At 39.8% G+C, this 16,516-nt stretch overlaps 1 protein-coding gene across 1 annotated transcript in view; it reads left to right on the top strand.

The window, feature by feature from the left end:
* The window catches only part of BLTP3A (bridge-like lipid transfer protein family member 3A), a 56,267-nt gene that overhangs the window by 7,894 nt on the left and 31,857 nt on the right, over window positions 1-16,516 (top strand). The window contains exons 2-6 of the mRNA XM_081915536.1: window positions 9,184-9,346; window positions 11,621-11,659; window positions 13,234-13,325; window positions 15,234-15,423; window positions 16,308-16,448. Coding sequence (XP_081771662.1) covers window positions 9,184-9,346; window positions 11,621-11,659; window positions 13,234-13,325; window positions 15,234-15,423; window positions 16,308-16,448 — 625 coding nt within the window. The remainder of the gene's footprint in view (window positions 1-9,183; window positions 9,347-11,620; window positions 11,660-13,233; window positions 13,326-15,233; window positions 15,424-16,307; window positions 16,449-16,516) is intronic.

Here is a 16,516-nt window from a genome sequence, read left to right as displayed (position 1 = left end):
AAAGAATGCAGTTGGTCAAGGGAGCTGTGGACTCAAAAAGGTTGAAGACCTCTGCCCCACATCTACAATTTGGACTGGGAAAGATGCATTTTTGAAGCCCTAACACTGCTGCCTGTCAGTGTAGACAGTACTGTGCTAGATGAACCAATGGTATTAGGAAGCTTCCTTTGTTCCTAAGAAGAGCAGCTTTGCATTCATGACTGTTTTATACCAAGTGGGGACCTTGGCCTAATTTCATGCAGTTGGCAAGGGGCAGGCGGAAGGTGCCAGAACGAAAGGTTCACTTTGTTCTTTAACCTTGTATACTGCTTTCAGATGAAGGGTGCTATACAAATTTAATAAATAGATTTAATTTTTTTTAAAAAAAAAACTTTGTACTGTATATTGCTGGTATGCACTCCCTGAGATCTTACTCCCTAGGGAATGTGTCTCTTGAAAGTAAAAAAGTTTCCCCACCCTTGGTTTAGATCATAACCTCCTACATGTGGCTGGATAATTTGCAAGCCTTCGTTAAACTAGAGACTGTGGTTGCCTAAAATATCTGTTGCAGCTGAAAGGAAGTGTGAAACCACAAAACTCTGAACTGTTAAAAATGGATGATCTTTTAGTAGAATGGAACTTTTAGCATAAAGATGCACCCCCTAAAAGTGCTGTGTGTTTGAAAGTAAACCAGCCAGCAGTACACTCCTGGTGCTTGAATTTAACCATGTAATGCCTAAAATCAAGTGCACTTTGTCTTGAGCCTGAAGATTAAAGCATAGAGACAAAGGTGAAACCTTGCTTTAGCCTCCCCAGCTAAAGGAAACATACTCGTAAGGCATATAGAATCATAGAGTTGGAAGTCAGCTAGTCCAACGCCCTGCAATGCAGGAATCTCAACCAAAGCGTCCATGACAGATGGCCATCCAACCTCTGCTTTAAAACCTCTGAGGAAGGAGAGTCCACTACCTCCCTAGGGAGTCTGTTTCACTATTGAACAGCTCTTATTGTCAGAAAGTTCTTCTTGATGTTTAAGTCCGAATCTCCTCTCTTGTAACTTGAAGCCATTGGTTTGAGTCCTCCAGAGCAGGAGAAAACAAACCTATCTTCCATGTGATCACTCTCCTGATTCTTTAGAAATAAAATGGGGATAAGGCTCAAATATCTTGGTGTTGCCAAGACTTAATGCTTGTATGATTAACATAGGCAAAAAAAATATACTCACAAGTGTGGAGATGGAAATGGTTTAGGTTGTGGCTATCAGTGCTGCTTGGTAAGGTCAGAATTCTTGGTGATCCTGTTAGGGAATAATCTGTGTGTACTCATTATTTTACGTACTTATGCACACTTTTTGCTTGGTTTGTATGCTTTATTCATTTGTTTTCTTACATTTTATTAGGTCAGCTAATGGGAGGGGAGACATAAATGCTCAATATAGAATACTTTTTATTCAGCAAAAATTGAGAGTGTTTTATCTGTTTGTCATGCAGTATCTCCCCTGAACCTATATTTGAATAGAACTTGCATGTATAAGCAAGTCATAACATTACATTATTGATTCAAAGTGGGACCCACTCCATTAGTTTGAACGTGGAGGAAAGGAACAGACCAAAATCATTGCTGTTGGTCAAGAACTTCTGCATGCAAGAAAATAGACCAAGATAGATTTAACTACTGTATGTTGTTCGGAAGTGAGATACCATGAACTCTCACAATCTAGTACAGTAAGCCCACAACTTATGCATTTTTAAACTTGTGCGTATTCAGCTTTACATGTGTGGCCAAGAAAGAAAGGAAGGAAGGAAGGAAGGAAGGAAGGAAGGAAGGAAGGAAGGGGGGACAGGGTTCTGGGAAAAAGACTTTGGCAAGCAGCCCGAGTTCTTAACATGTGGTTTCCCTCCTTAAACTGTGCGAGTGTGTGTACTAGAGTGTCATCCAAGCTGCTACTTTTTATTTTTTGTAGAATAGATATTTGGTACTCGCTCAGTTCTATTTCTTTTCCAAACAGAGCTATTTTTAGTTCTCTGATGCCTTCCCAAGATCATCTTATTACTGAATCTGAAGCTACTCTGCAATACTCCTTAAATGTTTGTCAGTGTTCAGAAATCATTGATCTTTTCTTCAACCCCTGATTGATTTTGAGCTAAAGCAAAGGAACTCTTGGCTTTTAAGACTATGGATTTGCCTAAGCGTCATTCATAATTTTGCGGTGTATATTCCAAGGCTCTTATTAGGTAAATAGCTAAATGTGTCTGGTAGTAAATCTGCTTCATTTGATATATAAACACTTCCAAAAAGTAAATTCAAAGAATTACAGCTCTACCTGCCACACACATATTAAAATTCCCACCATGGTCTGCATTTAATTCATAAATATGAAGACTTTTCAGCATCTTAGTATTATTAATCATCTCATTTGGGTACTGTCCTCTTTTTAAGAAGGTCAACATAGCTGTCATGAGGTTCCTTCATTTATCTTTACAGCAACCCCTTGAGACTGACTTAGCTGAGTACAAGTGGAAAATGTATCTTTTTTTACATAATATGAAAATCTAGTTAGGTTAATCTTAGATAAATGACATATGGGAAGTTTCCAAATGGGAGTTTAATTTGCAAATGTGTTGTTTTGGCAACAGTTTTTTGTATTTTTAAATTATTGAATTTCTCCCTGAATGTGTAAATCCATACAAGATTGGGGGAAGTATGAGTTGATTTTTTGATGCCAAAAGTATCATGTGGGTGCTGAAGGAAACTGATATTCCTGAGGAGCACTGAACAAAATAAACTCTGCTATGGAATACTGCAAGTCCCAAAATAAAGCAAATATCCAATATCTGGCAACCAAAATGATTTATGTCTGTTAAAGTAAGGTAACCAGGAAATATTACAAAGTGTCCAGATTTTTAAAAACTATGTATGTATGCATTTATTAATTTTATACACCTCCCTCTTGCAAAACTCCAGAGTGCAATACAACAACATAAAAGCAATGCAAGGCAGTCATTTAAATAACTGGCTACTCAAGGAACATTTTATTATTTACTTTATTTCATAACAAATTTACACCACTTGATTGTAAAAACAACAACAAACAAACATCGAAGTGATGTACAAAAAAGATCAAATAAAACTATCACTAAGAATTAAGAGCAATAATTTAAGACCTTTGAATAGTTAAAATAACAATAAACGAAGCAGATTAAAACTCACATCAACATCAACATATCTCTGTAGGCTTGTCTAAACAAAAATGTTTTAGCAGGCGCCAAATAGGCAGGGAGTTCCAAAGTGTAGATGCTTCACACTAAAAGATCGAGGAAGACGGAGCAAAGAGAAATTTTCTCAAAAGAGGCTTCTACCTCTCCCCCGGTGCCATTTCATAAAAACAGTTATGCTGCCACTGCTGAATCACAATAGTACCACAGCAGCAGCATGGGGAAGCCACTTCAATTGATATCTATGTAGGCCGTGTGTAGCAAACAACTCTTCTTTACCCTCATTTTTTTTTATAGCTGACCTAAAGGAGATTATAGAACGCTAGAATGTTATTTGATATTTATCATAAATGTTTGGCTAACTAGGAATTTTTTTTTGGAATGGATATTGAATTTGAAATTCAAGGTGTTCAGACATGAACTTCAATTTTAAAGTGTACGTAAAAATGTAGACTCCTTACTTCAGTACTGTAAGGATTTTTAAGAAAACACAGAAATAGGTTTAGCATTTCAAAAGTCCACTGTGTAAATGGCTTCAATTCCAATAGCAGATCCCACATATATACGGAAGCCACCACTCAAGTTACTTCTAAATAGTGAGGTCCAGTAATAGAATTGTCAAAAAATATGAATGTATAGAGAGCACACTGGGCTGTTTGCCAGGTTCTGTTTCTTGATCTGTTTCTGGCTTGAATAAGCTGTTGCTGATGACAAGTAGCAATTTCAGATTGCGATGCCTGTAAATAAGGGCAGTTCTTTACCTGAAGTTTCTTTTTTCTTTTTTTATTAATGAAGTTTCATTAATAGGGTAACCATCTTCCATAATCGGATGTTACAGTGAACAAGTCCTGTATCACTCTCATAGGTCAAGAAAAGCTAATCCATTAGAATTAGCAGTCTTGCTTAGTCATTTGTAAGAGTTAAGCCGTCCAGCAGAAGCCTTAGAATGCCACTCAAACCAAGACCCATTGGAACAACACTGCCACTGCTGAGTCTACAGCTCCACCGGGCCATATGTCTAAATTTTCTCAGCAAATTTGCCGTTTATCTAAAAAAAAAGCTCACCAACGTTTGGGTTTTCCTAAAAAAAAAAAAAAGTGTAACAATTTGGGGGTGTTATGTACACATAATGCTAAGCCAAACTATGGCTTAATGTGATCCCAGATAGGAGGTTGTGGTGGCTAAACTCTCCCCAGTACTCCTCCTGCTGCTGCTGCTGCTGCTATGCTGTCCAGGAACTCAGGCTGTGGTTTGTCACCTTCAGATAAATCATGAGCCTGTGTTTGGTTGACATGATAAACCCAAAACATGGTTTAGCACCAGGTAGTGCAGCTGCAGTCAGACTAGGAAATAAGTGCAGTGGTTACAGTCTTCTCTCTGGGAACCCATGACATGGGCTAAGCCATGGCATGGCTAAATATTACATGCAAACTGGGTTTAATTAATGAGGGTATGCGATATACTCCATATTCTCCAGCGTCTCCTGTTCTAGTTTCCTATTGGTAATTTTCTTGCAGTTCCACACTGCAAATCTAAAAGGAAAATCTATTTTGGACAGGCTACAGGGAACTATTTGCTTCCTGTCTACTTCGTGAGCCTGAGAAACTAACAGACAGCCAAGTTGCCCTCCTTCCTCTCAATTGTTAAATTAGCATTTCTGTCTGTTGCCCGCAGAAACAGATGATGTGAGCTGGAACAAGTTACTTTTCTCACCTCTCATTTTGTATATACTGTGATAACATTAGAAAATGTTACTTAGCCTGGCTGCCCTTGGCTGTTTGAGGCAGGGTGATCTCTTGTCTGCCACAGGAGCAGCCACACATTAATGCAAATATGTCTATCTCTTTTTGTGAACTCAAGATATTTTTAGGTGTGTCGCAGAGTTCATTGTTACTGTTGCACTGCAGAATGGCATGAAAGTCATGGCTCTGGGAATATAACATGGTTTCACTGTTCGCTGATATTATTGTTGCTTCAATCCATCAACCTCTGATGGATGATTTAGAAGGATTGGGTCCAGCATCACTTTCGCTGTGCTTGTGTGCCAGTATCCATATTCAGCAGAGTTACATCTCAACGCAGCTCCTTCCTTGGTAGCGTCTTTGGGGTTGGAGGTACACACAGTAGGCAATAAACACTTATGGATGCCATAAAGATTCAGTCAAGTGTAGAACTTTACTTGATAGGCATAAAAGCGTATTGGTAGCAAATATATACAGACATTCACCACTGCCATGGTCAAGGCATGCTTAGAGTCCAGCAAGAGTCCAAGACACTCTGTTTCTCTCACCACAAGACACAAGCAAGAGACTCAGAAGTTATACAGAACCGTTGGTATCAGTACTTCCTGTCACACTGTGCATGTCCAAAGAACAGTTCCCACAGAAAATGTCCTTGCATAGACAAAACAATCTCAGCCTTCTGCTGCTTCTTGAGACTTCTTCTCTGTTCTTCTCTGTTTCTGGAACAAATGATTATCTCACACACAGAGAGAATATCCAACAATAATTTCATGCAGTGAATAATAGCTTAGAAGAGAATCAGAAGGCAGAGGATTGTCCAGGTGATACCTTTTCCTACAGCTGGTAGCACCTGCCTGAAAGTGCAAGAAAAGGTATTGCAAGAAAATATTAACTAGTACAAGGAACGTGAGCAGCTACTGTTGTGGACTGTGCTTCCTGCGGTGCTCCTGTTAGTCTCTAGCCTGGGATTTGCATTAGCAGAGACAGATGGAGGCTTCACAGTGTCTATGTGTAGCATGCAAGCATCGGGCACTCTGAATCAGCATGCCTAACAAAAAAAAATCCCAACCGCCTAGAAGCCAACTTGTATATTAGTTATACATTAAGGAGATCAGGAAAGTAGCCGATTCCTATGAGCAATGTAATGTGTGAAGATGGCAACTCTTGCAGTACTGTGGCAGCCACTTTTGTGGACAAGGAAATACATATTCAGCCACCCCTTTCATGGAAATTCCTGCTGTAGTACTGAAGAGTATCTGCCTAATTATACTGCTCGTATGACTAGATCATTGTCTATGCTACTAAATGCATATAGAGAGGCCAGTGGGATGTATGAATTAGCCATAAATTGGGTTCACCAGGTTCTCAGCTGTCTGTTCAGCATCTGTTTCTTGCAGAGTCACAGCCAAACCTGGAACTGATTCTACTTGCGACCAGAATAGCCCTTGTTCACTCTTCTTTTCCCTGCTGAGTTTCTGGCAGAGTTTTGCTGAAGTCTGTCTTTGTGAAAGGCACAATGAAGTAGTGCTTTTTCAGGCAAAGGGAAATGAGAGAACCACAGGGCGTGATTAACACTGGAATCTAATCTTACTCTTGCCAACAATGGGGTCTTTTCTTCTCCACCTGCTGGGCTGCTGTGAAGAATTAGAATTAGTAAAGAGGAATGTGTGTGAAATGCTTTTGGGTTTTCAGTAATTAGCAAATTATCAGGCGGATAATCTCGATGAACTGGGATCCAGAAAGGATGAAGATACATTATCACACAGTTTCAGTTCAGATTGTTTCTTGTTGAGAACATTTTTCTATGGAGCTAGGTCCTTTGGAGAGAGGAATGGGCAGGATAACTTGATCTGTTTTTCCCTTGACAGTCCCTGTGGCCTGTGACCACACTCAGAGACCTGGTTACAGCCTTATTGCACCAACCCAGAGTGATGTTGAATCATGTTAATGTTATGTGCTTTAAATAGAACTAATTTTTTGCAGAGTGATATAGTACTCTACTAGTTGCAGATTAGATACAGCCTAGGGATTTGTGTGTCTAGAGAGAAATAAAGGCTTAAATTGTTCTCTCATGGCCCTATTCACATCTTCATTGTATACATCAGGGAGAAAACAACCCCAGCCACTGCTACCTCATTGAATATAACTAATTAAATCAGGCACTCTGAATCAGTAAAAGCTTGACCACCTCAGGAGTGTATGCTAATTTCTCTTCCTTGAATTTCCTGTTTTAGCAAAAAGACACAACTCATGTGCATGGTAGATTATTAGTCCATTAGTATCCTCTTCCTTGTGTTGGGGAGAAGGACCGCTCAGTGGTAAAGCACATCTTTTGCATGCAAAAGTTCCCAGGTTCAATTCCTGGTATCTCCTGATATGACTGGAAAAGACTTCTGTCTGAAACATTGGAGAGTTGCTGCCAAATAGTCCAGTCCAGAGGTAGGCAGAAGGTAGATCAGGGTCCACTGGTAGATCTCTAGGTGATTTTCAGTAGATCAGCAAGTGCTTCTGATTTCCAGTTGTCTGAAAATAGCAACAACTAAAATTCTTTCACTTTCTAAATTAGGCTGATGGTGTGGGGGCCCTTGGCCTAGCTTTGCTAAAGCAATGCCTACATATATCTGCCCAACTGAGCCACCATTTTGCACCTGGCTCCAGTTGATAGATCTCAGTTTTTGCTGTTAAAAAAAAAGTACATCCCACACGTCAGAGGTCTGCTCATCCCTAGTGTAGACATTGTTGAGGTAGATGACAAATGGTTTGATGCTGTATAAAGAAACTTCCGGGGGGGGCATGGTTAAGAGACTAAGAGCAAGATAAAGTTAAGTTGTACATTCCTTCGTACTCCCTCCCAAGGTTTGCTTTAACCTGGGTATAATTTTTACTGTGCATCAGTACTAACCAGGATTGTGGCTAATCAGGATTGCCCTTGAGTTGAATAACCACTTCAAGCCCTGGTCCTAGATCTGATTACAGCAGCAATCCTGGCTACTGTTAATTTGTGATGCAGATGTAATGTTACACTGCCGAGGGTGGGAGAATGTGAGCTTGCAGAACATTCATGATATCCCTGTCATGCTAAGCAAATCAGGAATGTTACATCTATATCAGGCCAGAGGAAGAAAGTGAAAACATACACTAGCAAATTTCTGTCATTGTGTATCTGAACTTGGTGTTTTCACCCCTCCTCATAATGTTCCCAGTATCAACAAGAGCTGGGAGTTTTCTGGGATTGGGCAATTCTAAGAGATAGTTTTGGTATGAGTGATCCACAAGGGAGAGGGTATCAGGCAACCCTGCACAATCCCACAGCAAGCTTGCTGTTAACCTCAGATTGTGATAAACTCCTTTCTTTTTGCTGCTTAAGTCCTGCCTCATGCTAAATGGTTGCTTACAGAAAGCTTGTGGTAACTTCACATTATGGTGACGATATAGGGAAAATATCTGAACAAACATTAATTATGCAGTGTAATATTTCTGAATAGGGAACACACAATTAACTGGGTTTGAAAAAGTACAGCAATTCTCTTTTGCAGTGGATAACGAGGAGATGGCTGGTGTAAGTTACTTTTCCAGCATAGAGGAAAACAGGTTCACAGCTGAGCCTAAGTATATTAACTCATAAATGGGCAGAGAATTGCAGCCAGGGATTAAAAGGGCTGAGTATCAAAAGAGAAGTCCCAAGTATAAATTTAAAAGAAATGCATTTCATAGTTTCACTGCCATCTTTGCTTTCCCACTGCTTGATGTATTCATACCAAAGTCTATTCTACTTTCCATTCCACTCCATTCTTCTACCTGTCATTTTACCCTGAAAGCCTTTACAGTTTTTATTCAGCATTAGAACTATCCTCAGTCATCATATTGACTCTAATATCTGAGACCTACTCGGCAGGCAAGTGTACTGAAAGATGTATGTGTTTTCTAGGAGGAGGAATTAACAGCTAATAATTATAGTTACTAGCAACAAGAGAACTTAATATGCTCCAGCAGAATTTTATTCAGATAAATGTTGCTGTCTGTATTATTTCTTGCAGCATTTTAAATGTAAGACGGATCTTAAAATGTTCATATTTCTCACTATATAATCTTGCAAAGGAGGACACTGCAAGAAGTAGACAATTTCATGACATAATTCTTACTTTACAACAAGAATTATGGTGAATGAGCTGAAACTGAGATGAAAGGTTGCTCTGTCCATGATCCATGCAAGCTTTAGCTTTTTCTCTTTTTTCCCTTGGCAACAGGTTTACAAAGAACCTCTCTCCTGATAAGATCAACCTGAGCACACTCAAAGGACAGGGGCAGCTGACTAACCTTGAACTAGATGAAGAAGTCCTGCAGAATGTATTGGAATTGCCCACCTGGCTTGCCATTACTCGGGTCTTTTGTAACAAGGCTTCCATCAGGGTGAGTTAAATTATCAGCAAAAGCTTTTGCAGTACTGAAAGTATTTCCTGTCCTGACTGCATGCCATTCTTCCTACTTTCGTACTAAACAAGTGCAATCCTCACTCCAAGCTGCTCTGGCTTTGTACCCAAATCGCTAATCTTCCCATACATGTGCTATGAAATCTGCTGCAATAACTGGCACAAGAGGATCAAGTTCTGAACCAAGAGACGCTGCAGAAATTACAAGCAGACTGGTTAAATTCAGTTTTAAATTGATTGTTCTGTTTCATCTGAATTTGTTCTGTTTAAATGCATAATTGCAAGGATTGTATTTAGTAGTTGCAATTCAACATTTACACACAGAGCGCAATGTTCTCCTCTTGAAAATGTTGCCCCAAGCTCTTTTTGAAGCAGGAAATTGATTTTTCAGTTGATGTAAGCGAGTAATCGTTTAAGCTCCATTAGGATTACCCATAGTGACACAAACCCTGTGCAAAATGGTTTAGGAGATTGTTAATAAAAAGTGCAGCTTTGATTTGAACTGTTCCCAGAGTAATGACCCCATTGGCTCCTTTGCCTTCTTTGTTTAATACTCAGAGCTGCTTTTCATGTTACTGCTTTTTGATAGGGATGTTAATACTTGCAACATTTTAGGAACATTTTATCGGCTGAAACACCAGAAATGTCTGTTCCTTCTCAGTACATGTATGGAGAAACCACTGGAGAGTTGAAATTACTGACATTTTAATTTTTTTCTGACATATGTATTAATATGCTTGTTGATAAATTAACATGAGAAGCAGCCCTTGCAAGAAATGCAAAGCAAACACAATAAGGGAGTGGACTGTTTGTTATACTCCCAAATATGAGACTGTATAACTAATGCAAACAGCAAGATTTCTCATGTGTAACATGACTCAGGATTTGATCTGCATGCGCATTGGCAAGCTTGGTTATGAAAAATGTAACAGGCCCAATCTTTTTCAGGTTAATGGAAGGTTACATAAAAAACAGAAATTACAGAAACCAGCGAGGTGAAGGTTTCATTTCATTGTCTCTAGAAAGACCATCTCATACTTCAGGGTCTCGGTACTGGACAAGTGTTTTAAAAGATAGCTGGAAAAGGGGCTTTGTTCACTAACATTTAACAGCATTTCAGGTTTTGAATAAGGGTTATGAGGAGCTCATTACAGTAATTACAGTCGTACCTCGGGTTGAATGTGCTTCGGGTTGAGCGTGTTTGAGTTGCGCTCCGCGGCAACCCGGAAGTAATGGAGCGGGTTACTTTCGGGGTTTGCCGCTCGCGCATGCGCAGACGCTCAAAATGATGTCACGCGCATGCGCGGAAGCAGCAAAACGTAACCTACGCAGGCGCACCATCGCGTCTTACGTTGCTTTCAGGATGCGAAAGGGGCTCCGGAACGGGTCCCATTCGCATCCCAAGGTACCACTGTACATTGAGTTGGATACAAATATGAAGTTAACATAACAATTATGCAAGGGGGATAACTGATTGGGGAATCCTCAGATGCTCTGGAGTAGGGGTAGGCAACCTAAGGCCCATGAGCCAGATGCTGCCCAATTGCCTTCTCAATCCAGCCCACGGACAGTCCAGGAATCAGCGTGTTTTTACATGAATAGAATGTGTCCTTTTATTTAAAATGCATCTCTGGGTTATTTGTGGGGCCTGCCTGGTGTTTTTACATGAGTAGAATGTGTGCTTCTATTTAAAATGCATCTCTGGGTTATTTGTGGGGCATAGGAATTTGTTCATTCCCCCCCCCCCAAAAAAATAGTCTGGCTCACCACATGGTCTGAGGGGCAGTGGACTGGCCCACTGCTGAAAAAGGTTGCTGACCCCTGCAGTCTGGAGGGTCTTCCAATTCCCTGGAGCCTCCTTTCATGGGTATGGGAAATTACAGAGAGGTGGAACTGGTAACTTTCCTAAATGGGTGGAAATGCCTTTGGCTGGTGCAGCGGGATCTTTGGATCCAAGCCATTGTTTCCTGTTTGGCTGTATATTGTACTTGGGCATCTGATAAAGTAGGCATGAAGGTTCATGACACAATAAATCTAAAGACCCAAAGCACTCTTTGTTCTTTATCAAATGTCTTCTGCATGCAAGGGTACAAGAAATAGTATTGTCCTCAAACAGCTTGTATTTCCAGCTTGCTTTTACAGTGTCACTTTTCAGAGCAGCGGTTTGCTGGAACTGATCTTATTACTGTCACCCTGAATCTATTTAGCCCTTGTGACAGTTCGTGTTTATTTTACATCTGCTTTCTTGTTACAGATCCAGTGGACAAAGCTGAAGACTCACCCAATCTGTCTGGTAATGGCCTTGCTTACCTGTTAGTGAGAACTTGTAACTCTAGATTGTTTCAGAAAAAGAGAGAGCCTGTGTTTTCAATGCTGGAACTTAAGGCTATATACTTCTGCTGTTGATCAAATTGGTGCCAGCATAGGGCTATTTCCAATATTGCAACTTTCATTTAGAGATATAGTCCTGTATAATTCCAATGATTAAAATTAAAATGTAGGAAGGAAAGAACTGATACCTAACCCACTAGTGAAATAAACTTTCCATATACACATTTCGTTGTATATTAGCCATTTTTTTGTATTATAATGTTCCTTCTTGCATTTTACTAGTTGCTTCCAAGGCAAACATCTAGTTTTGATTCAGTTGTGATTCATTGTGTTAAGTCACTTCTGAGATTATTGCCTTACCTGTGTACACTCAAAAATTATACACAAATGCACAGTTTTGTGTTTTTTAGAGTAGTGACTTGTGAGAATGAAATAATTTTTTTAGCATGGTTGTAATAGGCTAAGTAAAGGTCTTTTCTTTTCAGATCTAACACAAAAATGTCTTTTGTATTGTAATTTTTATTTTTATTTTGTGAGCAGCAGCTAATTGGCCCTTTTGAGGGGATGAGAATACTGCTGGGATTTTTAGGGACATTTGACACACGTGTACAATATGTCAGTTCCTTACCTAGAAATGTCTGTCATATAGAAATGTTGCAATGTGTAAAGTAGACATAAATTTGCCCTGAATCTAGGCATACATTTTAATATATTTTAGTATTTAACTTTTGTATGTTTTATAGTACAGTTGTGATTTCCCCCCCTTGATTTTACTATTTTATATTTTGTAAATCACTTTGATTGCTTTTAAAATAATCAAGCGGTGTATACATTTTATGAAATAAACTAAATACAATCGATTATGGTGGAACTATATATTTTCTTGCAGACAAGTGTTCTCTAATTTGCCTTTTCTGGAATAAAGTAATGGTGGGAGTTGTCAACATATACAAGGGTAAATAACTGAGTAGGAAGAAAAGGTATTTAATCCCACTTGTTTGCCAATACTTGACTGGAGATTCCCCCAATCTCAAGGCTGTTTTCCCCCTAGCTGAACTTACTTACAGTTTCAAAGTTTGAGTAGGCAGGATATAAAATAATGGTAGTAATAATAATTATATTAAAGGGTGGTAGCCAACTAAGGCTTACTCAAAAGTTTATTTCAATGGGTCTCATGATAATTTACCAATATTAATACACTTTTATAAAGGACTATATAGACTTGGGAAGCATATGAAAGAAAGAAGAAAAATGAGGGACAACATCCAAAACAGAGAACAGCCAAGTAGATCATACAGAAGACATTGCTGTGTAAATAATTGTATAAGAAGATTTGCCCTAGGAAGGTTTTGATACTTGAAACCTATTGGGTTTACCAGACTTGTTTGCCTAGCCTCTCATTTGTGCTAGTAATTAATCCTGCAGTTTCAGAAGGAGCCTGAATATCTTAAACCCAAACCTTTAGGATAGCTAATGAACACTTCTTTCTTAGGTAACTATACTTTTCCATGTCTTGTTTCCTTGCTATGTTCACAGTTGTTGGATAAAGTTGAAGTGGAGATGCGAACATGTGAAGAGCCCCGGCCACCCAATGGACAGTCTCCTATTGCCCTTGCTTCAGGACAAAGGTTAATATTACTTGTAACCAACATTTGTCATTGCAGTGTTTTATGTTACTGTTTAAATGATGTGTTGGGTTTGACTTTGTAATCAAGTTTTCTACTTTTCAATTCCTGCTCCTTGAGATTTTACTGAAAATCTGGACACTTACGTTGAGCCTGTACGACAGAATACAGAGCCTGACTTCTGTATTGACAAATAAAGTATTATACGTTTAGACTCCAAACCACAACAAATTCTGCTTTTATATGGTTTTGGTGTAATAGCAACCCTCCTGTGAGTCTTGTGTAGTTTTTCCTTGATCCTTTTCTTTCTTTCACAAAATGAAGCCAGGGAGGCTACATTCTTTTGCAGAAACCTGGGGAAATGATTCTTAACCTTTCCCCTGCTTAATAATTCCACTAAGAAAAATTACAGGCTTTTTTCTTTTTCTTCTTTGCACTGTAGGATCTAGATGGGGGACCTATTTATTTATTTATTTATTTATTTATTTTGCAGGCTGGAGGTTCCTTACCCCCTGCTACAACATTTCTGGCTTCTCTGCTGGATGTGACTCTGTAAATGAGTATTTTTGTTAATGTGGAAAGAATTATGTGGCCCTATACATATTGTACACAGGTCCATAGCTGTCAACTTTTCCCTTTTCTTGTGAGAAATCCTATTCAGAATAAGGGAATTTCCCTTTTAAAAAAGGGAAAAGTTGACAGCTATGCACAGGTCCCACTTACTGAAGACAATGGAAATTGTTTGTCGGGCAAGCATTCACATAATGAGTCCATAATTTCCATTGATTCTTATGGGAACATTTCTAATTGGGGATGTGTCTCTTTCCCCTCTCTCCATGGTTTCTTCTTAAAATGGTTGCAGCCAACCAGCAAAAGTAAGACAAAGAAAATATTGACTTCAGAGAAGTCTCTCCTGTTCCCAAATTTGTCTGATCTCTCCTGCTCTTTGATTTGTCTGATCTCACTACCTCCATCCCTCCCTGCGTGGTTTTTATCTGAAAATGGCTGCTACCAACCAACAAAGCCCAACAAGCAAGGAAATAAGGAAGCAGGGAAACTCCAGATGTTTGGATATCTGAATCTGCAGAGTATATAGTAAAGTTTAGGAATAATTTTTTTATGTTTGGATAAGTGAATTTTCAGGGTGGGCAGATAGTGGAACCTGCATGTATACTCTGTTTAATTAGTTGCAGCCACCAGAGTGGTACAGACAGGGTGGCATTGCTTACCCGGATTCTGAATGCGATATGTTGCTTCCAGTAACTGAGAAGGAGTGTGGTGCAGTGGCAAGAGCCCATGCTGCCCCAGCAACTGCTTCATGTTGTTTCATGTTGTTAATGATAAATAGTAAGGCGTGCGGGTGGCGCTGTGGTCTAAACCACTGAGCCTCTTGGACTTGCCAATCAGAAACTTGACAGTTCGAATCCGCACAATGGGGTGAGCTCCTGTTGCTCTGCCCCAACTCCTGCCTATCTAGCAGTTCGAAAGCACACCAGTGCAAGTAGATAAATAGGTACCACTGTGGTAGGAAGGTAAACAGTGTTTCTGTGCTCTCTGGTTTCCATTACGGTGTTCCATTGCACCAAATATAACTTGCTCCTTTTTGTTTATTACTGTAGGATCATAATTGCTCATGAGTGTTTCAGTTTATAAATTGAATACAATTACTGAATACATTATAATATCCTGAAACATCAGAATTTCACATTCATGAGCAGAGAGACATTTCATTACTACAGTGTTCCTTGATACTGAAGAAGGGTTGGAGAGTATAAGCACGGAGGTCACATCTAGCTTGTGAATCTGCTGTGTTTAATACCTGCCTAGCAGAAACTTGCCTTGTAACAATGTTATGTCATGCTGCAATGATCGGATTTCCTGCCCTTTTAAAAGCCCTTTCCCTCCTTACAGTGAATATGGCTTTGCTGAGAAGGTAGTAGAGGGTATGTTTATTGCTGTCAATTCCATCACCATCAAGATCCACTCCAAGGCCTTCCATGCTTCTTTTGAACTGTGGCAGCTTCAAGGATACAGTGTCAACCCCAACTGGCAGCAAAGTGACCTCCGCTTCACCCGCATCACTGATCCAAACAGGGGAGAGGTAAGACCCTAATTAAATAGTCTCTTATTTGAAATCTCCTCTGCTGACTCACAAGGATTTGCAATACAGTGGTACTTCAGGTTAAGTACTTAATTCGTTCTGGAGGTCTGTTCTTAACCTGAAACTGTTCTTAACCTGAAGCACCACTTTAGCTAATGGGGCCTCCTGCTGCTGCCGTACCGCCGGAGCACAATTTATGTTCTCATCCTGAAGCAAAGTTCTTAACCTGAAGAACTATTTCTGGGTTAGTGGAGTCTGTAACCTGAAGCGTATGTAACCTGAAGCATATGTAACCTGAGGTACCAATATATAGACATTCAATGACACCCCCACGCCCCCCTTTAATAATCTGCTACCTATCCAGCTGGTTACAGCAACCTTCTTTGAAGCTATACTTTCAAGGGGTTTGACTCTAAACCAGCTTCCCACACACTGAGAAAGCGAACCTTCACACACTAAGAAAGCAGGGAACCACCTGGTACTGCCAGTCTTGTTGGGGTTCCCTGTCTGTGCTTATTTCTGCTGGCAGGGAGCCCTGTTTGCAAAGGAGTAATTGGGAGCTCATCTTAACCTTCTGGTTGTCATGTATGGGGCAGGTGGACATGGTTTGTGGGAAACAGCCTTGTGGCTCAAATTGCAACCTGTGCCAGGCCTAATTAGACCCAAAGGATAGAGGATGCCCTAAGGCTGCTGTTGGCCACATCTCATTCTGAAACAAGGTGGGATGCTGAAGAGTTCTATTGTTTCCCCTAGAGTGCAATCACTCATTTTCTTCCTGTTTCAGTAAAGTATGTTTCCTAATTTGCTACAGTACATTGTATCCATCTTTAAAAGTTCAGCATTCTTCCCTTTTTGTCTTTGTGCTCTCTCCCCTCTCTGTATAGGTTCTAACATTTAAAGAACTCACCTGGCAAACGCTTCGCATAGAGGCAGATGCTACAGAAAATGGAGATCAAGATCCTGTCACCACCCCGCTAAGACTTATTACGAACCAGGGCAGAATCCAAATATCTCTTAAGAGAAAGGCAAGTATGGAAAGCGCAGTTGGATGAAATACGTAGTAGGCCCCACAAGTATGTTCATATAACATCCT

Source organism: Podarcis melisellensis (assembly GCF_964234715.1).
Source record: "Podarcis melisellensis genome assembly, chromosome: 6".
NCBI lineage: Eukaryota > Metazoa > Chordata > Lepidosauria > Squamata > Lacertidae > Podarcis > Podarcis melisellensis.
This window is presented reverse-complemented; position numbering and strand designations above follow the sequence as displayed.